Source organism: Jaculus jaculus, chromosome 11 (assembly GCF_020740685.1).
Source record: "Jaculus jaculus isolate mJacJac1 chromosome 11, mJacJac1.mat.Y.cur, whole genome shotgun sequence".
Classification (NCBI taxonomy): Eukaryota; Metazoa; Chordata; class Mammalia; order Rodentia; family Dipodidae; genus Jaculus; species Jaculus jaculus.
This window is the reverse complement of record NC_059112.1, coordinates 112357746-112381478: the sequence shown is the minus strand read 5'-3', so window position 1 is coordinate 112381478 and position 23733 is coordinate 112357746. Positions and strand designations below refer to the sequence as shown.

Here is a 23733-nt window from a genome sequence, read left to right as displayed (position 1 = left end):
AGGTTTTGCTTTTGTAAGGTTTGTGAAGTCATCCCATATTCTAGGGTCTGAAAGCCTGTTCCGGGTTGGAGAGATGGCTTAGCGCTTAAGGTGTTTGCCTGCAAAGCCAAAGGACCCAGGTTAAATTTCCCAGGACCCACATAAGCCAGATGCACAGGGTAGTACATGCATCTGGAGTTCATTTGCAGTGGCTGAAGGCAGTGGTGCACCCATTCTCTCTATCTGCCTTCCCCCACCCCGACTCTCTCAAGTCAATAAATAAAAATTTGAAAGCCAGGGATGTAGAGATGGCTTAGTGGCTAAGGCATTTGTCTGTGAAACCAAAGGACCCAGGTTCAATTCTCCAGGCCCTACGTAAGCCAGATGCACAAGGTGGCACATGCATCTGAAGTTCATTTGTAGTGGCATTCTCTCTGTATCTATCTGTCTGTCTCTCTCAAATAAAATTAAAAAAAAATTGAAAGCCTGTTCTGTCAGGGCCTCTGCTCCATCTCAGCCTCCCTGTCTCTGGAGGGTGGGGTGGGGCTGGTATTCAGTGCACTATGTGACATTTTTAGGACATTGCATACCCTTACCCTGTGCTTTTCAGGAAGGGTGATGGGACAGGTTCTAGATACTTTTTTTTTTTTTTTTTTTGGTTTGGTTTTTCAAGGTAGGGTCTCCCTCTAGCCCAGGCTGACCTGGAATTCACTGTGTAGTCTCAGGGTGGCCTTGAACTCATGGTGATCCTCCCGAGTGCTGGGATTAAAGGCATACGCCACCACGCCCAGCTTTCTAGATACTTTTGAGGGAATATGTATGTTGACTTCAGTGTCTTTGTGCAAAAAGGGGCTAGGGGACTCTGTGTTGGTCGCTGCTGGGGTTCCAGTGTGACATAGGAACTTCCACCCTCTGTGTTCATTGAAAGAATGAATACCTTTGATGAGTTGAAAGTGACAGGAGGCTTCGGAGACCTGGGCCACTCAGGACAGATACAACTCTCTAGTCCCTGATCTAGTGGCTGAAAAAGAACTCTTGAGTCATGTTTTTACAACTTTTTAATATATATTTTTATAAACAGGTCACGTGATAAAATAGCACAAGAAACACTTACCAAATATAAGGTTATATCTTCCGCATATACAGGAGAATGAGGTTGTTATGTACAATAAGAAAATGATTTTAGGGGTTGGTTGGTTTTGTGTTCCTCTCTCCCCTTAAATTTCCCTCCTACAGTCATTGGAAGTATCACAGCTTCAGTTGCATTAATACTTTGGGCAAAAAGACAGCTGCCCCCTCCCTGTTGGGGGACTGTGGGAGGAGGGGCTAAAGAGCCTGGCTCCTGACCACCAGCCTGGAACTTCCAGCACCCTCACTGCAGGGGCAAGAAACTCTTTGGACTGTTCCTTTGTGTCAACAGCATCTCTCTCCTTCCTTCTTTCTCTCTCGAAACTAGTTACTTCACTCTTTTCCAACCAGATAAAGGTGTCCCAAGATTTGTTGTGGGTGCTGTCTCCTGGGTGCAGGGTTGGGAAGGGAAAGATCCCAGACCCTTCCTCAGCATTGCCAAGATGTGCCAGCAATACCCCAGGACTTCCAAATGTGCCAGGCTCTGACAGATCATGGTCGGAGCCCATTTGGGCAGGTGAAGGTTTTGGAAGCTGGGGAGGGGTGAAGAGGGGCCCGAAAGGAGCCCTCCCTCCTTGGGGTATGGAGGGTGTGCTGACCCACTGGAAGATCGCAGTCACTAGTCAGTGCTGACCCTTCCACTTGCCCAGGCTCATCTCTGCAGATTCCACCTGAGGAGGCCTACCCTGGGAGAAGAATAGTGCTGAGAGACCTAAGCACAGCTGGGGTCAGGGGCTGGAGTGGATGGGCTGCTCCCAAGGCCAGGCAGCTCTGAAGGTGGCTCCGGCTTGGGGTCTTTGGGGTGCCCTTTTCACCACTACACTGAGGTGTACTGGCACTGGCTAGGTTAGTGTTGATTCTTCCAAGGTGGTGGTCACCATCCTAATGCTGTCTCAGCTTGTCTAGGGCTCAAGGATATGCGGGCCCGTGTATGTGTGTGTGTGTGGGGGGGGCACACGGAGGACAAGGATTGGCCCACATGTCGACAAGGAAGGGTGTGGCCTCGTGGGACAGGCGGACATGGGGAGGGGGAAGAGTTGGGCTCCTCAGGGGGCCATGGCTTTGGGAGGGGCCTGTGTCGCCTTGCACCCCTTGGAGGGCTCCAGGAGCGGTGCACTGGAAGATGCGAGAGGCCCTTGGGGGCTCTTCCAGGCCCCTGAGTCTTGGGGGACCCACCCCCACCCCCTGGGCCCTGCCCGGGATGGGGGGGGACAGCAGGGAGGCAGAGAGCAGGATATGGTGGGAAGGCGGTTAGGACATCTGCACTCAAAGCGTCCCCCAATGACCAAGGGCCCCCAGCGGGAGGGCAAGTGATGGCGGCGGCTGTGGCATGGTGGAGGGCGGGCGTGCAGTGCGGGCACGAGGGGCATGCACAAAGTCCCCGGATGTGCGTGCGTGCGTGGGGCTGGCCCTTCCGCCCCTTGCCCCTGCGGGGACGAGGAGGCGCAGAGGGGCAGGGGAGGCACAGGGCGGGCGGGGCTTCCCTCAGCTCGCCCCACCTCTCACGCGGGGCGCGGGGCTCCGGCAAGGACGGAAGAGGGGCTCGGCGGCGCCCAAACATCCAGCTCAGAGCTTGGCCGGTTCCTGCGGCTGGGCTGAGGGAGCCCCGCGCTACTCAATGACGAGACAGCGCGGCAGGTGCTGCGAGAAGTACTTGAAGAGCTCCGGGGTGGCCCCAGGGCAGTTGGTCAGCTCCAGCTCCTCCAGTTCCTGCAGCTGCACCAGGCCCGATAGCCCCGTGGTGGTCAGTAGCGGGCAGCCTGCAAGCAGGTGGCAGCTATTCGAGGCGGGAAGGTAGGGCGGGGCAAGGGCAGCTTCCACGTGGGGCGCGGCGTGGCCTTGAGTGGGTTGGTTCTGCGCTGGATGTGAAGGGCTGGGGTCTGACAGGCTGGGCGGGGCCTGGTGCAAGACAGGACCCTAGGCTAGAGTTTGTGTTCTTCCAGCCTGTACCTGGGACACAGGGATCCAGCGGCAGGTAGGATTCTGCACAAGATACCCGAACCCGAACGGGGCTAGGTGAGCGTGGGGTCAGCACTGCCCAAGAGGCATGCAGGAGATCTCACCTGCCAGAGACAAGAGACGCAAACTCCTCATGGCCAAAAGGTGCTTCAGCCCGAAGTCCTGCACCTGGGCAGAAGTGGGGGAGGGGAGGGCGAGTTAACTCTCCACTTGTTAGGGACTTGGGGCCTCTAAAGGGGCAAAGGAGGTGGGGGTTCAAAACAGGTTTCTCAGTTCTCCTCAGAGCCAGGAAAGCGCTCTTGAGGGATTCGGGGCCCCTTCCAATTTCAGCTCCGGTTGGCTGCTGGACACAGGGGGCTCTCCGAGCCCTACGAGATCTGAGTGGAGCCAGGGACAGGTCAGAAACTGTTTGGACTGGTGCTTTCCCCTTACCACCCACTGTGACACCCCAATTCCCAGATCCCTGGAGGCATAGAGGTACCTGGCAGCACCATCGCAGGTAGAGGCTGCGGAGGGACGACATGGTGGACAGATAGCTGAGGCCAGTGTCCGTGATACGTACACACCTGTGGTTGCACCAGAAGGGAAGCTGCCCACCTTCAAATTGCCCTGCCCTATCCCCACCACAGCCCTTCCTGCAACAGCCCTGTCCTTCCCAGGGGCCACTCTGCCACCTGCCCTTCCACCCTGTGTTGGAGTTCTGCCCTTTCTCCGATCAGGCTGGTGCAGCTCAGGTTGTCATAGTCTCATCCCATCTGTCCCCTTCGCAGCCCTGCCCACCCTTGGAGCCTATGGCCCAGTGCCACCCCACTTTAAGGTACTATTTCCTGGAGACTCTGCCAGGCCCATGCGCACCTGTCAAGCACAAGCTCCTCCAGTCGGTGCAAGTCACAGGCCACATACTCCAGAGCCATGTCGGTGATGCGAGGACACCACGAGAGGTCGAGGCTGCGTAATTTGCGCAGATTCTCCGCTACAAGCTCTACGCCATCGTCAGTGACCTTGGAGCAGCCAGAGAGGCTGAGAGAGGTGAGGTTGGGCAGGCTGTGCACCACGTTGACCACTCCGTGGTTGGTGATCTCCCAGCAGGAGAGCAGGCGCAGGGTGTGGGTGCTGTGGCCCTGGCGCGCTGTGAAGTAGGCCAGCGCCGTGTCCGTCACGTGGTAGGCCTGAAGACTTAACTCAGCCAGGTTGGGCAGAAGCTGTGAGATGGCCGCAATAGCATCGTCAGCCACGTTGATACAGTCGCTCACACTCAGTGAGGTGATGCGTGCGCTGAGGCTGGACCACAGCCCAGCCTCGGTGAAATCATTGCAGCCTGACAGCTCCAGGCGCACCACTCCCTGCATCTGCTCCAACATCACCTGTGGGTGGTGTACAGGTCAGGGACCTGCTTAGGGGAGTTACCCCTGCCCTGACCCCATGCCCCTCCAACCAAGAGTGGTGAGGATTGCCTGTGTGGAATGCAAGAAGCTTTTGGGAGGCAGGAGGCAGTGGTCACTTGAGTATATTAAACTTAGGCTCACATGCATCAAAGCTGAACTCTGAGAAGTGCACTTATGCTGTTACACGTTACCAACATTCCAAAAGATGAGTACAGGGAACAGAAGACCCAGGAGCTGGGCCTGCCACAAAGCAAGTGCTTGGAGCAGTTGATTTGAATGTTAAGATTACAGTCCAAGCCAGGCGTGGTGGTACACGCCTTTAATCCCAGCACTCAGGAGGCAGAGGTAGGAGGATTGCTGTGAGTTTGAGGCCACCCTGAGACTACAGAGTGAAGTCCAGGTCAGCCTGAGCTAGAGACAGACCTTACCTCAAAAAAACAAATCCACACACACACAAACACACACAGAGAGTTCAGGTCCTGGGAGACAGAGCAGGCTGCCCAGCTGCTCCTCTGACCTATGTTCCTGAGAGACCCTTTCTAGCTGCCCATCACCTCCCTCCTTCCTCTAGCATTCTTCCTCCTACACAAGGCCAGATTCAGAGGCAGGCAGAACCCCACACATAATTGACTGCTCTGCCATCACTAACCTTGAAATTTGTAATCATCTTTGAACAAGGAACCTATGTTTTTCACCTTGTATTAGGTCCCTCAAACTATACACCCAGTTCTGCCCCCCATGCCATCCTTGCTACTGTGTGTGTGTGTGTGTGTGTGTGTGTGTGTGTGTGTGTGTTTGGGTCTTGCTCTAGCCCAGGCTAACATGGAATTCACTATGTAGTCTCAGGCTGTCTTCGAACTCACAGTGATCCTCCTACTTCTGTCTCCCAGTATTTTGAGTGCTAGGATTAAAGGTGTACACCTGGCCTTCGTACTCTTTTTTTTTTTTTTTTTTTTTTTATATCTGAGCTTTCTCTTGGGTCTCATATCCTCCCACATCCATATGACTGCTGCTTCTTGTCCCTGCCCCTCCATCTCTGTCCCCTCCTGGTCAGTTTGTGGACATACCTCTAGGCCGGCATCAGTGATGGTGGAGCGCTTGAGGCTCATGGCCTTAACCCCTTTCTTGGAAAGCGCATAGTTGTCAATGAACTCACAGATGTCCAAGTCGGAGACGCCAACTAAGCAGAAACCCTCAAAACCTCGAGCAGCAAAGCCCTGCAGGTTCACAAACTCCTTCTCACCCCCAGGCAGCACGTTGTACAGCTCCTTGGCATGCAGCACAGGCGTGAGGCCTGCCCAGAACTTGGGCTGGTAGAGCACACGCCGCCAGGCCTTGCACACCTGAGCTAACACACACTTCTCGCATGCTGAGAAGTACCAGAAGAGCCCATTGAGGATCTTCTCATCTGTGGCCAATGGTGGTCGCTCTGCTGGGGGTCCAGGCACTGGACCTGAGGTTGGTCCACTGGCTGGGGGGCATGGCCCCCCGGCCAGAGCAACCCGGGACAGTGGTGCAGCCAGGCTGGGAGGTGGAAGGGTGGGTGGGGGCGGTGGCTGGCAGGGACGGTTCTTGGCAGCAGGTGTGCCCTTGGTGATGCTGGCTGTGCCTAGGCCATTGGGCTGGCCAGGCAGCTTCACCAGACCATTTCGAGGCAAGCATGGAGGCTTGGGGTCGCCGTCGACACCCCGGCTCGACATCTTCCTTGCAAGTTCTGTAGATGGACCAGGAGGAGCAAGTGAGTTTGCTGGCCTCTGGGGAACTGGCTTCCTTCCCGACCCTAGGTATCTCCTCCAGTGTCACTCCAGGACCACCTAGCAGGAGTGCAGGCCTCTCCTCGACTACAGAGTGAGAGGCAGGCTGGCCACATCCACAGCACCCAGTGGCTCCCTGTCATATGCTCTGGCTTAGCTGTACTGCTCACAGGTACTTTCTGATGCTACAATTCCCACTTGACATGACAGAGTGTAGGTGGGGAGCTGAAGTCCTTGACTGCTTCTCTGCCTCTGCTCCTCTGATACTTATTGTTAGGGTGCACTCGGCAGGGCGGACCTGGGAAACTGAAGGAAAGGGCTTATATAGTCTCTGGCCCTTTCCTCACAGAGCACCAGCTACCTTTTGAGAGACACAACCAGCTCCCAAGTATCTCTATATCCATAATGGGTTCTGTGGCTAAACTGTCTTCCCACAGTTGACTGTAGTACCAGCACAGTGACATATGCTCTTTAATCCTCCATCCCACCCAATGAGGTTCTGTATCCAATGTTGTTCCCATCATCAAGGCAAGGAAGCAGAGGTCAAGGCCAGATGAATTGTTTGTCTAATGTCATGGCCAGTTCAGTGGCAGAACTGAAGTTCAGACCACAGCTGCTTGTTGAAAGAAGGCTAGAGTCACTCACCGACAAGGTGGGTCTGAACTACTACTCATCCCAGCCCTATTTAACCTCAGGGCAGTAAATGGGTGTCAGGGGGCACTTTGAATGGACATCATGGAGGGAAAGGGAGTTGGCCCCACTTTCAATGTGTGGTCTTGGCTAGTAGCTCCCCTTCTCCTCACCTTGAAACCTGGTAGCTGACGCCACCTACTCCCTCCAGTGGAGCAGGCAATCAGAGTGCATGACACGGAAGGACTTGAAGGGGAGAAGGAGGCTACTTCTCAGCCCCGGGGCAGAGGCAAGATTTGTCCTCCTGAGTATGTGGGTGAGTCCAGGACTGAGCTGGACCTACATGTAGGCCCCTGGCTTCTGGCCCTCCAATCTCAGGGGAGGAGCAAAAGTTGCTCACAGGCTCCCCTTCCTTTCTACCTGGTAGAGAGGGGCCATGTCCTCACCAGGAAACCTTGCAGAACACTTGAGGGGGTATCTAAGGAGGCTCCCAAGATCTGCCCAAGACTTGGGATAGGTACCGAATATGTAGACTCAGAAGAGAAGGACTCACGCCTCCTTTCCAGCTGGGGCCCCCTCCTGGAGCTGGGGGCTGAGGAAGCTCTGGCTGTCCATTCTCACAATCTGGCCTGATTTGAGGGAAGAGAGTAAGAGCCATGCAAGGGAGTTCTGTCCTCCTCTTTGCAACATTGTCTCATTGGCTTCTAAGTTCCACAAGATCCAGTCCTTGTGAGCATCCCACCTCTGGGGAGGGCAACAGACCTGTGCTGGGATTCTTTTTTTTTTTTTTTTTTTCTTTTTTCGAGGTAGAGTCTCATTCTGGTCCAGGCTGACCTGGAATTAACTCTGTCATCTCAGGGTGGCCTTGAACTCATGGCAATCCTCCTACCTCTGCCTCCCGAGTGCTGGGATTAAAGGCATGCGCCACCACGCCCGGCCTGTGCTGGGATTCTTATGACCAGCTTCGGGTCCAAAGGATGGCTACTTATCCTTGGCAGTCACAAACTCTCTTGACACTGGAAGTCCACCCAAGGCTATCAATACTCTCTCAATCTGCCCCTCCTCAAAGGTGTCATTTGATCCCTCGGTGGCAAGCCAGCTGCTCCCTGAAAGTGGTTTCCAGCCCTTGGCTGTCTCTTTGTGTGTTCAAGACCAGACAGTACAACAGTCTTGATAGCAACACTTGCTGAACACCTGCTGAGACAACTGCATATTTCAGGCTTATATTAAGCAGCCAGTCCTATGTGAGGGTGGCCTCTATGACTATCTCAGTCTTCAGACAAGGTACTTGAGTGTTCAAGGAGTTACAGTTTGTAGATCATGATGGGAGAGGTTTTAAATGGGGCTACCCCAGTTTCCTGAGGCTAGTATAGGGGAACCATTCAGGGACAACAGTATCTATGAGGGGTCAGTATGAGGCCCTTGACCACACTCATTACTGTCCCAGCGTCATAGTCCTGGGAGCTGTACTAAGCAAGGATGGAGAGGCAGACCTAGCCTGAATACCTTCCATGTCCCTGGACCCAAGTCCGCTATTTTCACTATCCTTCCGCAGCTAACCTATGGCCCAGATTGTTCAGGGCCTTGTGAGCAGCACCATGGACAGCGGCCGCGCTCGCTCTGGGACTTGCTTGGCATGCTGCACTGCCTGGCTCCAGCAAACCCAGCAGGGAGGGGCACAGAGGGTGGAGGAGAAGCCACCGGCTTGGCTAGGATCCGGAGGAGGCAGCGGAGGCGGTGCCAGGGGAGAAATAATCCAAGAGCTATGCCGATTTAGGCTGAGAATGCTCCCGGCAGCGGGTGTGCACGTGGAGTGCACAAGTTGGGGGGATGCACGTGGATGCCCCGGGCATCTACCATAATCCTCCTCCAGGGAAGCTCACATTAGCATGAGCCCATGGTCCCATCCCATGCCAGAGTCAGAGCCCAAAACAGGAAACATGGTGAGGGTAGCCCCTGGCTAACCCTCATTCCACCTTCCCCATCCAGGCCCTTGCCCTCAGTGAAAACTTGATCTCCACAGAGGCAACCCTGATGCTCCACAATTTTGTGCCCAGCTATCCCGGGGCACTGGTCTTCTGCGACTCCTCCTAATCCTGGCCTGATTAACCCAGCCATTTTTGAAGCCATGGTTCAAAAATGCAAACATGAGCTGGGCGTGGTGGCGCACACCTTTAATCCCAAAACTCAGGAGGAGATAGGAGGCTCACAGTAAGTTCAAGGCCACCCTGAGACTCCAGAGTGAATTCCAGGTCAGCATGAGCTAGAGTGAGATCCTACCCTGAAAAAAAAAATATTAGCCCAGTGTGGTAGCACACAGTAATTCCAGCACTTTGCAAGCAGAAGTAGGAGGATTGCTATGAGTTCCAGGGCAGCCTGAGACTACATAGTGAATTCCAGGTCAGCCTGGACTACAGAGTGAGACCCTGCTCAAGGAAAAAAAAATGCAAGCATTATCCCTGGGCTTGAGGTCTTCAGAGAAAGCTCAATGCACAGTGGGAAACTGAAATTTTCCTGCCAGGTAAGCAAAAGCTCCCTGAGGGGTCCAGTCAAGGGCCCTTTCACCTGGCCCTACCACCCCACTACACCATGACTCATGGTCTCATCCCAGGGGTTGAAGAGACAGGGTCTCCATGTAGCTGTGGTGGGATTTGTATTTTCAGCAGTCCTGCCTCCATTTCCCAAGTGCTAGGATTTCAGATATACATTGTTCTGTCTGGCTAGAGCCCCCCTTACGGATGCTGCAGCTCCTCTCTCCACTTAGGAAGGGAGTTGTATAGCCTGCCTGGAGTTGCCTTCCATGAAGGAAACAGGCATCTGCCAGGCTGCTTGTCCCCTCAAGAACTAACACTGGAAGAGAGGCCTTTGAGAAAGATGTCCGAGCTGGCATAACAACCGGCCTCAGGCCTGGCATGCTATATTATGGTCAATTTGGCATGGTTTTCTGGGAAGTTTCAGGGGGAGCTTGAAGTCCATGGGCCCTGTGGGGTAGGGAGAGACAGTGGCCATTTCTTCAGCCATTTTGTCTTCATCAACCAAAGCCTGGTCAAGGTGCCCCTAGGGAAAACTGACAGTGGTCTCTGTTGTCCCCATCAAACTCATTGTGGGTCTATGGAGCACAGTGGTTCCTAGAAAGACCCCAGAACTTGGTGACTTCCAGGATGACAGTCCACAGATGGTCGTGCAGGGCCACATGGACCTGCCTCTTCTTTGTATCCAATCACTAGACCCAGAAACACAAGTGGGTCTCACAATTTCCCCTCTAGCCCTGACCCCCTGCTCAAATAGTCCTGTTCATCATTCCTCCTCTCCCACCCATCTCTGCATGTGCACATCCCGGGCCCCTGCTTGCTCCATGAGCCTTCCCTTCCTCCACTCTCCAGCTGCTCATATGAGTGGTGCCTCCTCAGCTGGGATCCCTGGCTTTGGACAAACATCTCCAGGGTGTCTGTCACTCAGCACAGAGGTTTTCATCACTACCTCTCCCACGGGTCTAGAACCTTGTGAGGACATGTGGCATCACAGCTATATGGCCTCTGAGTACTGCTAAAAGAAAAGGGTGCAGCTTCCCGAGCCACAAGACGCTGGCTCAGTCGGGGGTGGGGTGTAGCTTAATCAAGAACTTAATCTCAAATGTGACTAATTATGGTCAATATTCCTAGAGAAAGAACTGAATTGGGCACTGAGGTACCAACACAGCAAGAGGAGACTCTTGATTTTTGCGGAATCTCTCTTCCCGAGCTTCTTGGCTAAGGAAGATGGCTCTCCATCCCCACAATCTGGCCTGGCCCTAGAGGAAGAAGACAGGATCCACCAAAAGAGTGGGAAGAGGGAGGCTTTGCACTGCTTCTCCCAGCACCGTCCCTCCCCGCTCCCCTATTCCTGGCTAGGCACAGGAAGCAAGGCATAGCAAGGGATCTTCCTGAACCTCCACAAAGCTGTGACTAACTTAAAGACCCTAGGGCTGTCTGATTCCCAGTGCCCAGACCAGGAACACGATCATGGTTCCTTGCTCCTGTGTCTTCTACTTTTTTGAGTACCCTGTGTCCTGTGATCAGGCTATTGGCCTGTGCCCATGGCCCTCACCCAGCAGAGTCCCTACTACAGTGCTGCTATCCTTTCAGAGGCTGCCAAACGCATACCAGTCAGTGTCCCATCCTTCACAGCTACCAGTCCAGGGGTCTTCTGCTCTGTCTTAGACATTCCCATCTCTGAGCACCAGGCAGGGATGGAAGCCAACTTAGATGTTAGGGGCCTTGGAGCTGGGCTAGGAGAGTGTAACCCAAACACTCACATGGGCCAAGTCAGCAGCGGCAGCCCCAGGGCCCATCATGACAACCAGCATAGCTGGGAATGGGGGCATACCACAGGCGGCATGTTCCATGACAGCCCTGTGACTCATGCATATCAACATCCCTGCCACTTCGCACATGTCAGCAACAGTGCTCCCTTCCCACCTCCAGCTAGAACTGCCTCTAAGGATGCAACAGGGGCTTTGGGATGGTGAGACCCTTAGCCCAGGGGTCATGTGGGCTTTGAGAAAGGCCCAAGTTGTTGCTTCAGTGGACTAAGGCCCTGTGACCAAGCTCAAGGCAGCTAGTCATGTGGCACTGGGCAGTGAACTCTGGGCTCTGGCTCATCAGCTTTCCCCCCGCCCCCTGGCTTGTTCCAGAGAACCTAGCTCTTCAAGGACTAGGCCCCTGTAAGCCTACATTGGGCAGCTGCTAAGAGAGGGAACATGGCCCACATACACCCTGTGCAGCTAGTCTAGCCATAGGCTACTCCAGGAACAGTGGTGGGGAATGTTCTGGACTACCCACTGCTCCCCATCCCAGGCTGCTTTGCTGCCACTCCCATCTATTCCTGTACTAGCTCTGGAACACGCAGCAGTGACTCCCACAGGTGGAGTTAGGGTCAGTGAGTTGTTGTGAAGTGCCAGGCAGCACCTCCTTCCTACACTTCTGGGATGTGACTGCCTCAGCTGCACGGGCTTCTGGGCTCAGGTCCCTCCCACCTCTCCTCAGTGAGAGACAGGATGTATTCAGGTGTCAGAAAGTGGGTATAAAGGAGAGGGGGCGAGCATGGAGGCTGCGGAGCCAGGTAGCAGGAAATAGGGCAGCTGAGTCCTGGGGTCCCTCAACATCGCTCATGTTTACAACCTCGAATTTCCCGCTCCGCCTAATGGCTCTCAGTCCAGCCCCGTGGCCACCTCTGGGGAGGGCAGATAGGTCCCATCAGGCCTCTACCCCGGTCTAGGCAGCCTCAGCACGTCAGGCTCTTATCCCAGCCCAGGCTAGGCTGCTGTCCAGCACTTCATCAAAGTGAGGACTGGAAGAGAGGGCCCTGTGTCCTAGATGAGCACCAGTGAGGCCTAGGTTGACCCTGGTCAGAGGGACCTGGGGGAAGATGGCAGTGAAGGAGAGGCCTCAGGGAAGGAGACAGGTGAAGCGGCATCTGCTTCTGAGAGGTCAGCTGCAAGCTTGGACTGGGAGGGGCTAGCAGGAGGGGATGCTGGGCCAGATCCAGGCCACAACAGTGCAGCCTTCTCCCCTGGGATGATGGGTAGGAGACCCTCCCCATGACCCAAAGTCCCAGAAGGACACAGAAACCCTGCCTAGCAACCTCAGGGTGCCCACTACCCATTCAAAGGTCCTCCTCTAAAACCAAGGACATGCCAGCCCACTCTCTTTGCCTCCCTGTGGGTGGCAGCTCTATACCAGCCCGTGACCAGAAGGTGTCCAGGGCTAACAGGCCACATACCCACATGGCTCCTCCCGTTAAACAGTATCAACACCTGTCACGTCGTCGGTCGGCCCAAAGCTCACAAGAACAGAATGGGGGTTGAGGGGGAAGAAACCCGGAGCCCAGCCAGTCGGCAGTGAGGAGGCTAGTGGCCTTGCAATTCCGCGTTAGGCACCGAGCTTCTGCTCTGTGGATCCGGTGGCACCGACCCACAGCCTGATCGCGTAGCCGGTGGCGAGCGAGGGGCCTGGCCAGCCCGGCCCGGTGGCCAGGGGATGAAGTGGGGAAGGGGCTGCCGTTACATAAGCCCTGCCCAGGCGGCGGCGGCGGCGGCGCAGTACCAAGCCCCCACCCCGCCCCTCCTCATTGTGGCCTGGGCCTCTGCGGTGGCTCGGCCTGCCCCCTCTCCTGCCCTGCCCTGCCCTGTCCTCCCCTGCCCGGCCCGACCCGCAGCCTGGCGGCGCGCGCACACCTTACCTCAACCCAGGCTCCTGGCTCATGCCACGCTGTCCACCCGGTAACCTCGCGTCATGGGGACCCGGAACGGGCGCCACCGAGCGCAGAGGCGGCGGAGGTGCTGGTCTGGCGGGCAGGGCCCGGCCGCGCCCCAGCCTGGCCGGGCCCCCTTGGCGGCGCCGGGAGCGGAGCTCCCCGGTGGGAGAGGATCTGCCGCCCTGAGCCTCCCACCGGGGAGGCTGAGGCTGTGCCCAGATAAATAAGGCCGCTTTGCAGGGAGCCGGGCGGGTACCTCCTCCCTCCCCGGTCCTCCTCCCCGCGCTCCTCCTCCGCGCTCCTCCCCGCGCTCCTCCACGGCCGCCCAGGCGTCGCGCCCTCGCGCGTTCCCGGCCTCGGGACCAATCCCGACTCGCCGACCGTGCGGGGGGCGACGAGGATGCCGAGTCCCGCCCCAGTCCGCGCAGCGCGCTCCGGGTGCGGCGCCGGCGGGCACGCGCCAGGCCCCGCGCGCTCCAGCACCCGGGGCGCCGCTGCCCGCACAATAACAACGCCGGCGGGCGGCGCGTCTGCAAGGACGCTCGAGGGCAGGGCAGCACAGTGCAGGGCGCGCGGGCGGCCGGGCAGCAGTCCGAAGCAGCCCACCCGCGCTAAGCGGTGGCGACCCCGAGTCCTGCGAGCCGAGGAGAACTCGGGGCCTAGGGCGCGAGCGGTTGGCGGCGGGGAGGGCTTCTAGGGTCCTATGGGCATGGGGAGGGGGGGGTCCCCGGCTCTGCGCGTCCTCGCTGGGGCTGCCACCTGCGGGGAGGAGAGGGAGGCCCGGGCCCGAGACAGCGGCTTGGTATGACCTCCATCCATTTCCCATTCCGCGGAGCCGGGGCCAGACTCCAGGGGCCCTCACATTCTGCGCGCTCCTGGTTCTGGCCGTGTTAAAGAGTCCCCCGCCTCGGCGCACACCTATAGAAACTTGCGAACAAGCGACTAAAAAAAGATCATCTCAAGAGGGTGTAATGATGGTGACCTCGGGAGGGTGGTGGCTCTTGAGAATGTCACAAACGAGCTGAGACACAACCCCCCCCCCCGCGCCCAAGGGTGAGGCAGGAGTGGTTCAAGCAGGGATGCGCGAAGGTTCTGAACCCTTGAGAAGCTTGGTGGCTTCCCTCTGGGATGGAGGAAGGTCAGGTGGTGGCAGCTGGTGATGTGGCCCAGGGCAGGTGGTTTGTGTAGAGGTCACGGCTCCTTAAGAAGCCAGGCCTCCCAGCAATCGCTGGGGAGCTAATAGTGTCCCATCCAGGGGTCTCTTGGGAGCAAGGATGTTGCAGTTACTTTCGCGTCGCTGGGACAAACTCCGGACCAGAAGTAGCTTACGGGAGGAAAGGGTTTATTTCAGGCTTACAGAATCCACCGGAAGCGCCGTCCTGGTTGAACAAGCGGGCTCACTTCCGTAGATCTGTAGCAGAGAGGCACCACCGACAAACACGAACAGCCAGAGCTCCAACTTGGCTCTCAACATAACCTGGTAGGGCTGGACTAAAAAGATCGAGCGTCCTCCCCACCCCACCCCGTGACACCTCCTCCAGCAGGCTGCTGGAGACTCAAGTTGCAAGCTTAATCTTGATCAAAAACACCGCAGGCTAACGGAGACATGCATTTACATTCAAACCACCACAAAGGACAACGACAAAAGGGACCAGGTGTCAGCAGGGTCTAGGAATAAGGGAGGAGCCAGAGGGTGGAGTGTCATCAAACAGGACCAGCTGGTGTTGGGAAGCTGGGCCAGCCGTGGGACTGTTGTGAGGCCTGGGGGTAACTGGGAAGGGAAGCCGAGAGAGCTGGGTTCTGGGTGGTTTTGACAGGTGGAGTGCTGTCCTTGTGGTGGCAGTGGGGGGCAGGGCTGGATCCGAATTGCCACAGCCTGAGGTCACAGGGCAACCATCTGTGAAGAAGCTAGGACTGGATAGTCTCACCATCTTGCCTACACAGTGATCAGTGATGATGGCCTGGTGTGGGACAGAGGCTTGTGAAGACTTCAGGGCAATGAGAGAGTACACATCCCCATCATTCAGTTATCCTGGGACAGGTGTTCTGTGAGTAGCAGGATGGGGCATCAGGCATAGGGTGCCATGCTAGGACATGTGTCCTGGCTCAGACCAGATGAAAACACACCCACGGGTGAAAGGTGGGCTTTGGGGATGCCTGAACATGGTATGGCCTTTGCAGAACTCAAATAATAGTGACCCTCAAAACAGGAGGCTGAAGTAGGAGGAGGCTGAGGTAGGAGGCTTAGAGGCCAGCATGGGGCTACAGAGTGAGTTCCAGGTCAGCCCAGGCTAAAAGAGCATTAGCAAATACAAACTATCTGCCTCACAAAAAGACCCCACCTGCTTCCTTTGTCTGTCATCCCATGAGGTTCAAATGCCTGTCTCCCTCCTCCAGGGTGAGAGCTTCCTTTTCATAGGTCTTTCCTCCCTTCTCCCTGCACTTGTTTTTTTCCCCAGAGCGCACAGGGTTCAGTTGACAAGCAGTTATGATACTGTCGCATGACTATTCACTCTGTTGTAGTATGCAAGGCCCTGGTGTTTGTGTCCTCTATCTACCAGGGAGGTGCCACACTTGCACTTGAATTACCTCTCTCACCTGGTCCCTCAACTGGTGTACCCTCCTGTCACATGTCCCTGAACGGCTCTGTTTGCCCCTCAAACTTTTTAAGAAACTTTCATTTCTATGCCCACCCCAACACCAAGCACCTCCTTTTTGTAGCCTGAACCCACAGCTCTGATGGTGCAGTTACAGTGGTCTGTTGGCTGACAGCAACCCCAGAAGGCCAGGGTGGTGCTCTTTCCCACACTGTGCCCTTGAGTGCACAGCACAGCACAGGCACTGCGCACATGTGATCGTGAGGGGGAAAGGGGGCCCATGAGAGGTTGCCACACTGTAATTCAGACCATTGTCCCTGGAGAATGGGCCCTCCTTCCTCTGGAAGATACCTTTTGAGAATAGTTTACACCCAGAGAAGTGACTCAGACAAGGTCCTACTAGCTTCTCAGAGGCCTGTAGTCTTATCTGGGGAATGTGCATATTGTCTAGGCCCGGCTCGGCCATGTTTCTTGCCTTGTCAGTCTCCAGGGACTGATGTAGAAGTAGATGTGCTGGGTGTGGTGACATCTGCCTTTAATCCAGCACTTGGGAGGCAGAACTTTTTTTTTTTTTAATTTTTTATTTATTTATTTATTTATTTATTTATTTATTTGAGAGCAACAGACAGAGAAGGAGGCAGAGAGAGAGAGAGAGAGAGAGAGAGAGAATGGGCGCGCCAGGGCTACCAGCCACTGCAAACGAACTCCAGACGCGTGCGCCCCCTTGTGCATCTGGCTAACGTGGGACCTGGGGAACCGAGCCTCGAACCGGGGTCCTTAGGCTTCACAGGCAAGCGCTTAACTGCTAAGCCATCTCTCCAGCCCAGGAGGAGGCAGAACTTTTGTGAGGATTGCTGTGAGTTCGAGGCCACCCTGGGACTAGATAGTGACTTCCAGGTCAGCCAGGTTTAGAGCAAGACCCTACCTTGAAAAACCGAAAAAAGAAAAAATAAAGTATATGTGCTCATACTTTCCCCTGGAACATCCTCACTCGAACACCCTCAACTGAAGTACCTCCTCCCTTGGATGGAACACCCCCAACCTGGAGTACCCTTACCTTGAGAACCATCATCTGGGGAACCCCTCATCTGGAACATTCTCACTTGGAGCACCCTTAACCTGAAATATCTTCCCCTGGAGTATCTGTCACCTGAAGCCCCCTTACCCTTACCTGGAATGCCCCCTTGCCTGGAGCATTTTTCACCTGGAGGACAGCATAGGGGCCTCAGCACCATCTCCCTGGGCCACCACAGCTCTGTGAAGTCCTTACACTCATGGACACTGTAGTCCTCACCTAGAGCACCTCCGCCATCAGCATCCTTGCCTTGATGCCTGAGTACAGAGGACTGACCCCAGGCCAGGCAGCTGGGGTCCGGCTCTGTAATCAGGAGGGGCACACTGAGAACAGAGGCTTCTGGCATTTATGGCTCAGAGACCAGACCTTGGAGGGCTGAGGGGGCATGTCACATCAGCAGGTGAAGGTCATCTGGCTCCCTAGGCCTGGGGTGCTGTCCCCAGATCTTCCCTTACTCTTGTCACAGGAGGTCCTCAGACATGTTCTTCAGAGGCTCTGGGGTGAGCTCTAGGATGTGTGTGCTGTTCAGACAGCATCAGCCTGTATGCTGGGTCAGTCTTCCCTAAATGGGACCTCAGGTAATTCTCATGGAGCTTACTGAGCCCTTGAGAAATGGACTCTAAGGGGAGTTGCCACAAAGCTCTCAGCACAGTACTGGTGGTGAGTATCCCTCTCCAAAGCAAAATGATTCACCTTGAATCAGATGGACATTCTGTTCTGCTGACCCCTTGTATCCCTTCCCCGCCTCTTCTTTCCTCTCTCCCCTCTCCCTCCTGTGCCTCTTCCTTCTCCCAACCCTGTCTCTGCCCAGAGGCTTGAGAGCCCTAGGGAGAAAGGTGGGGCATCAGGTGTCCAGCTGCCCTCATGGCTCCACAGCCGGAACCAGTGCCCACAGGCATGAGCACTTCAGAATTGTGGTGTCTCAGCTGTGGTGGTCCAGGGTAAGGATGCTGGGGCTCTACGTTGCCCGCAGCTCTGGCTCAGGCCTGGCCGGCCCCCTGTCAAGGCTGAGGATGACTCAGGCCCCAGCTGTCACCTCAGCAACACGCGTCGCCTAGTGATGGCGGTCTCCCAGCAACAGTAGTCTCTTAGCAATGGGATATTTTCCTGGCCCTGGCTGGAGCCAGCGGCTATTTTTAGCTCAGTTGCAAATCAATCAGCAACTGCATTTTGGGCTCCTTGGGAGATACAAGGTGTGTGTGGGGGGTGGGGGGTGGTAGCTTCTCAGCAAATGAGAAAACATGAAGACAGAGACCTCACTTCTGGGTGCCCTGAGGTGGGAGTGCAGAAGGTGGGTGGGGCTATGTCCCATTGGGTGTTCAGGAGCTTGAAGCTGCTTGGAAACTGGCCCCTAGGACCATGTCCTCGATGGGTCCCCACGCCCAAAGAGCTGACAGCTCAAACAGTCTCAGAACACACAAGTCTAAGTGGGTGCAGTGACCCAGAACACTGCTCATATTGTGCCACCGTAATGTATTACTGGGCCCCCTAGGGTACCTCCCTACCCCTTACAGCAATAGGAACTGTCTCCTCTGTTCCCAGCCCTGACTCCACCCTGGGGTGTGGCACTTTGCCTGGGTCAGCTTGGCAGTCCACATGGCCAGTCCTGGCTACAGGGGCTCTTGTGCCATGGGCTTAAATGGGGACACAAGAAAGGTAGGCTTCAGATCAGCTACATCTTCCCTTACTGAAACTGGCCCAGTTGGAGACTTGCCTGCCCCTCCTGGACTTTCTCACAGGTTCTGCAGGGAGAAGCTCACATGCATGTTCTGTCAATGGGGCTCAGGGACCAGCTTTTCCTTCTTCCACCATCCACCCTTTGTGGTTACGTTTGCTCACAGTTCTCTGGCTCTGGCACCTTTGGTTCCCTAACCAACTGTCTTTTCTAACAGTGTGAGGAGCCCAGCCAACCAGCCCTTGGCCTTGGTCAGGAGCGGTATTTGTCTGCCCCAGACCCATGACTTCCCCAGGCTCCCCCACAGAATGGCCTTCTGCCTGTGGGGGAGCTTCCTGTCAGTTATCAGCTCCCCTGCTGGATGATGCAGCTGTCTGTCCCCAGCTCCACTCAAGGCCCAGTTCACTGTGAATATACCCTCAGTGCCCTCAGCTTGCCATGACCTGTGTAAGGGGGGACAGCCATGGCCATAGGTGGGCAGGATGAGGGTAACACCCTGTGATGGTGACCAGGCCTCCATTGCTCTCTGATGCACCCTATGTGTCTCCATGTCCAAGGGTCTTCTGGGTAAAAAGAACAGGGACCAGGTCTCAGGATGAGCTCCCAGGCTGAACACTCCTTTAGGCAAAAGGGCTTCATAGCCCGGGTGTGGTGGTGCACACCTTTAATCTCAGCACTTGGGAGGCAGAGGTAGGAGGATCGCCATGAGTTCAAGGCCATCCTGAGACTACAGAGTAAATTCCAGGTCAGCCTGGGCTAGAGCAAGACCTTGCCTTGAAAAACCAAAAAAAAAAAAAAAAAAAAATTTTTAAAAAGGCTTCATGAGCTGGAGAGAACTTAGTGCTTACGGGGCTTGTCTGCGAAGCCTAAGGACCCACGTTTGGCTTCCAGGTTCCACGTAAGCCAGATGCACAAGGTGGTACAAGTGTGCAAGGTTGCACATACACACAAGGTGGTGCACACATCTGGAGTTTGGTTGCAGTGGCTGGAGGACCTGGTATACCAATTCTCTCTCTTTCTCTTTTATACACACACACACACGTCTTCAGGATGCTGCATGTCCTCTTGGCCAAAGCAGGCAGAACAGCAGATAATCATTCTAGTGTCTGCAGTCTTTCAGAAAATCACCACTCCCTAACCTCCTGAAGTATATTCTGAAGGAGGTTCTTGGGCTGAAAGATAGCTCAGTGGTTAAGGCACTCGCCTACAAAGCCTAAGAACCCATGTTTGATTCCCCAGCATCTACATAAAATCAGATGGACAGGATGGTGCGTGCATCTGGAATTCGTCTGAAGTGGCTAGAGGGCCCGGTGTGCCCATTTGGTGTGTGTGTAATAAATGGACAAATTAAAAAACAGAAGAAAATTAGCTGGGCATGGTGGTGCATGCCTTTAATTCCAACACTCTGAAAGCAGAGGTAGGTGGATCACAGTGAGTTCCAAGGCCACCCTGAGAGATTACAGAGTGAATTCCTGGTCAGCCTGGGCTAGAGTGAGACCCTACCTCAAAAAACCAAAAAGAAAAAAAAAAAAGAAAAACTGAAGAAGAAGAAGAGGGGGAGCTGAGAGAGTAAAGTTAGGGATACTCAAAGGAGCCCCAAACTGAGCATAGACAGTTGAGAGTTATCTGAGGTTCGAGATGCCATTTATCTATTTCATTCATTCTAGGTGTTTATTTATCACTTTTACCCAAGTATGTTGGGTCCTAGGTCCAGCCATGGCCTTCTGGGCTTTAACTATGAGCATTAGAACTCTGATTGCTAATGGCACTTAGGTGGCCTTTGTCCATGAAAATTGTAGGAAGCAGTGTCTGCCCAGGTCTTTGACATTGTTGTTGTGTAGCCAAGAGACAAAGCTGGGGTAGGGAAAATCTAGTATTGAGATATTTCAGGGCCAGCATATGACTTTTCCATACTAGGTCACCTCTTGGGACCCTTCTCACACCCAGGACTCTGGTTCTTTCTCTGGGAGAAAGCTGGGGTGGGAGGTTAGCATGTTTGAGGCTGGACAGCTGATACTAGATACCACCACTAGAGGGTGCTTGCAGCCCATTATCTACCCTAGTTTCTCCAGCTGCGGTGGCCACTGACCTAGGACCACTAGGTGGCCTCAGCACAGCTGTGGTGATTGATCCAGGTGTCCTGTGTGTGTCCTCTTGTGAATGCCTTGGTACCTGCTGTGCTCTCACCATGCTATGTCCAATTCCATTTGTATTTATTTATTTACTATGTGTGTACATTCCAAGGCACACGTGAGGAGATCAGAGGACAACTGAGGTACATATATGTCACCTTCTTTGAGATTGGATTTCTTGCAGCTACAGATGAACTGCCAGACTACAAAGGAACATCAGAATAGCTGGACCATGAGCTGCGGATTCTCCTGGCTCTGCCTTTGGTTGTCATAGGCACCTTGGGATCAGAGATGCTTGTGCCACTTTGCATCTGGCTTTATGTGGGTGCTAAAGACTTGAACCCAGGCTTGCAGGCTCTGCAAGCAAGCATCTTTAACTGTTGAGCCATCTCCCCAGGCCCTGTATTTATTTACTTATTTGCTGTTTCTTTTTGGAGGTAGGGTCTCATTGTAGCCCAGGATGACCTGGAATTCACTATGTAGTCTCAGGTTGACCTCCAACTCACAGCAATCCTCCTCCCCTCTGCCTCCTGAGTGCTGGCATTCCAGGACCTTCAGTCTGCTGCGAACAAACCCCAGATGCGTGCACTCCCTTGTGTGCATGTGTGACATTGCGTGCTTGTGTCACTGTGTGTCTGGCTACATGGGACCTGGAGATTTGAACAAGTTCTTAGCTTCACAGGAAAGCACCTTAACAGCTAAGCCATCTCTCCATCCCTTATTTATTTTTTGTTCCTCTTATTTATTATTTGAGAGAGAAAGAGAGAGAGAGAGAGAGAGAGAGAGAGAGAGGGAGAGAGAATAGGTATACCAGGGCCTCCAGCCATTGCAAATGAACTCCAGGCACATGTGCTACCTTGTGCATTTGGCTTACATGGGTCCTGGGTAATAGAAGCTGGGTCCTTAGCCTTTGTCGGTAAGTACCTTAACCACCAAACAATCTCTTTAGTCACTGTTTTAATTTTTTTTGTTTGTTTTTTCAAGGTAGGGTCTCACTCTAGTTCAGGCTGACCTGAAATTCACTATGTAGTTTCAGGGTGGTCTCAAACTCATGGCGATCCTCCTACCTCTGCCTCCTGAGTGCTGGGTTAAAGGTGTGCATGACCATACCTGGCTTCTGTTTTTCATTTTTTAAAGAAACCTTATTTATTTGCAAGCAAAGAGAGAGAGAAAAGAAACAGAGAGAATGGGTGTGCCAGGGCCTCTAGTCACTGCAAATGAAGTCCCGGTGCATGCGCCTGTGTGCATCTGGCTTTACCTGGGTACTGGGGAATCAAACCCAGATTGTTAGGCTTTGCAGGCAAGTACCTTAACCTCTAAGCCATCTCCCCAGCCCTGTTTTTCATTTTTTAAATCATCATCATCATTATTATTATTTTTTTTTGAGGTAGGCTCTCACTCTTGCTCAGGTTGACCTGATCCTCCTACCTCTGCTTCCATGCTCAGCTAAATCATTATGGAACCCAGGAAATAAAATCCATTATTAACATTACTGCACCACAGCTCAACTTGACCATTTTCAGATATGTGGTTCAACACTGTCTAGTACATTCCCGCTGTTGTGCAGCCCATCTGTATTGGCTGCTTTTCTAGGGTAGTGATAAAATACCCGACAAAAACAATTTAAAGAAGGAAAAGGGCCAGGCATGGTGGTGCATGCCTTTAACCCCAGCACTCAGGAGGCATAGGTAGGAGGATCACCATGTGTTCCAGGCCAGCCTGAGACTACATAGCGAATTCCAGGTCAGACTAGGCTAGAGTGATTCTTTACCTCAAAAACCCACAGAAAAGGGGGGTTTGTTTTGGCTCATGGATTAAAGGGTCACATTGCATTATGGGGGGAAAGACCTGTGGCTCACAGTACTTCTGTAGCTGGGAAGCAGAGAGGAGTGCTGGGACTCAGCCTGCTTTCTCCTTTGTTCCTTTTTTCTTCAGTCCAGAACCTCAGCGCATGGGATAGTGGTGCCCATATTCAGCGTGGCTTGCCATCTCAGTTAAATTCCTCCAGAAACATTATCACAGATACACCCAGGAATATATATCTTTTTATCTTCTCTAAATCTAGTCAAGTCAACAATGAAGATTAACTATCACAGGCCCACTTCTGTAAATTTTTATTTATTTTTATTTATGTATTTGAGAGTGATAGACAGAGAAAGAGGCAGATAGAGAGAGAAAGTGGGTGCGCCAGGGCCTCCAGTCACTGCAAACGAACTGCAGACATGTGTGCCCCTTGTGCATCTGGCTAACGTGGGTCCTGGGGAGTTGAGCCTTGAACCGAGGTCCTTAGGCTTCACAGGCAAGTGCTTACCCACTAGGCCATCTCTCCAGCCCCACTTCTGTCAATCTGATACTCAAACACATCATTTTTTTTTTTTTTTGAGGCAGGATCTCAGGCTAACCTTGCACTCATTTTGTAGTCCCAGGCTGGCCTCAAACTAACATCAATCCTCTTACCTTGGCCTCCCCAGTGCTGGGATTAAAGATGTGTACCACCATGCCCCTTTCTGAACACATCACTTATTTATTTTTTTTGTTTATCGAGATAGGGTCTCACTTCAGCTCAGCTGACCTGGAATTCACTATGTAGTCTCAGGGTGTCCTCAAACTCACAGCAATCCTCCTACCTCTGTCTCCTGAATGCTGGGATTAAAGGCATGTGCCACCATGGCCAGCTTAAATTTTTAAATTTAATTTAATTTATTACTTATTTAAGAGAAGGGAGAGAGAGGGTGGGAGAGAGAGAATGGCCATGGCAGGACCTCTAAGCCACTGCAAATGAACTCCAGATGCATGTGCCACTTTGTGCATATGGCTTTACAGGGTTACTGGGAAATTGAACTCAGGTGCTTAGGCTGTGCATGCAAGAACCTTAACGCCTGAGCCATCTCTCCAGCCCAACACATTGCTTTTACTTGTTTTATTTTTTCAAGTTATGGTCTCTCACTCTAGCCCTGGCTGGAATTCACTATGGAATCTCAGAGTGGCCTTGAACTCACAGAAATACTCCTACCTCTGCCTCCCAAGTGCTGGACTAAAGGTGTACGCTACTATACCTGGTTTCACATCACCTCTTTTTATGAAAGAGAAAAAGCACATGCGTGTGCATGCGAGAGAGGCACAGAGAGAGAGAATTGGTGCTCCAGAGCCTCTAGCCACTGCAATAGAACTCCAGATGCAAGTGC

At 53.8% G+C, this 23733-nt stretch overlaps 1 protein-coding gene across 2 annotated transcripts; it reads right to left on the bottom strand.

Moving 5' to 3' along the window:
- Nucleotides 1-1019: 1019 nt before the first annotated feature.
- Nucleotides 1020-13344, bottom strand: Fbxl16 (F-box and leucine rich repeat protein 16). Of its 2 annotated transcripts, none has more exons than XM_045161198.1 (6): nt 13055-13344; nt 5519-6165; nt 3922-4268; nt 3548-3632; nt 3171-3234; nt 1020-2867 (listed from the first exon to the last, which is right to left on the bottom strand). In XM_045161198.1, exons 2-6 carry the CDS (start codon nt 6149-6151, stop codon nt 2719-2721), a joined length of 1278 nt encoding a protein of 425 aa, XP_045017133.1. In that variant the 5' UTR covers nt 6152-6165; nt 13055-13344; the 3' UTR covers nt 1020-2718. The 2 variants fall into 2 exon arrangements, with proteins under 2 accessions (XP_045017133.1, XP_004652187.1); XM_004652130.2 differs by having other exon boundaries at nt 3922-4430; nt 13055-13341.
- Between the last annotated feature and the right edge of the window lie 10389 nt (nt 13345-23733).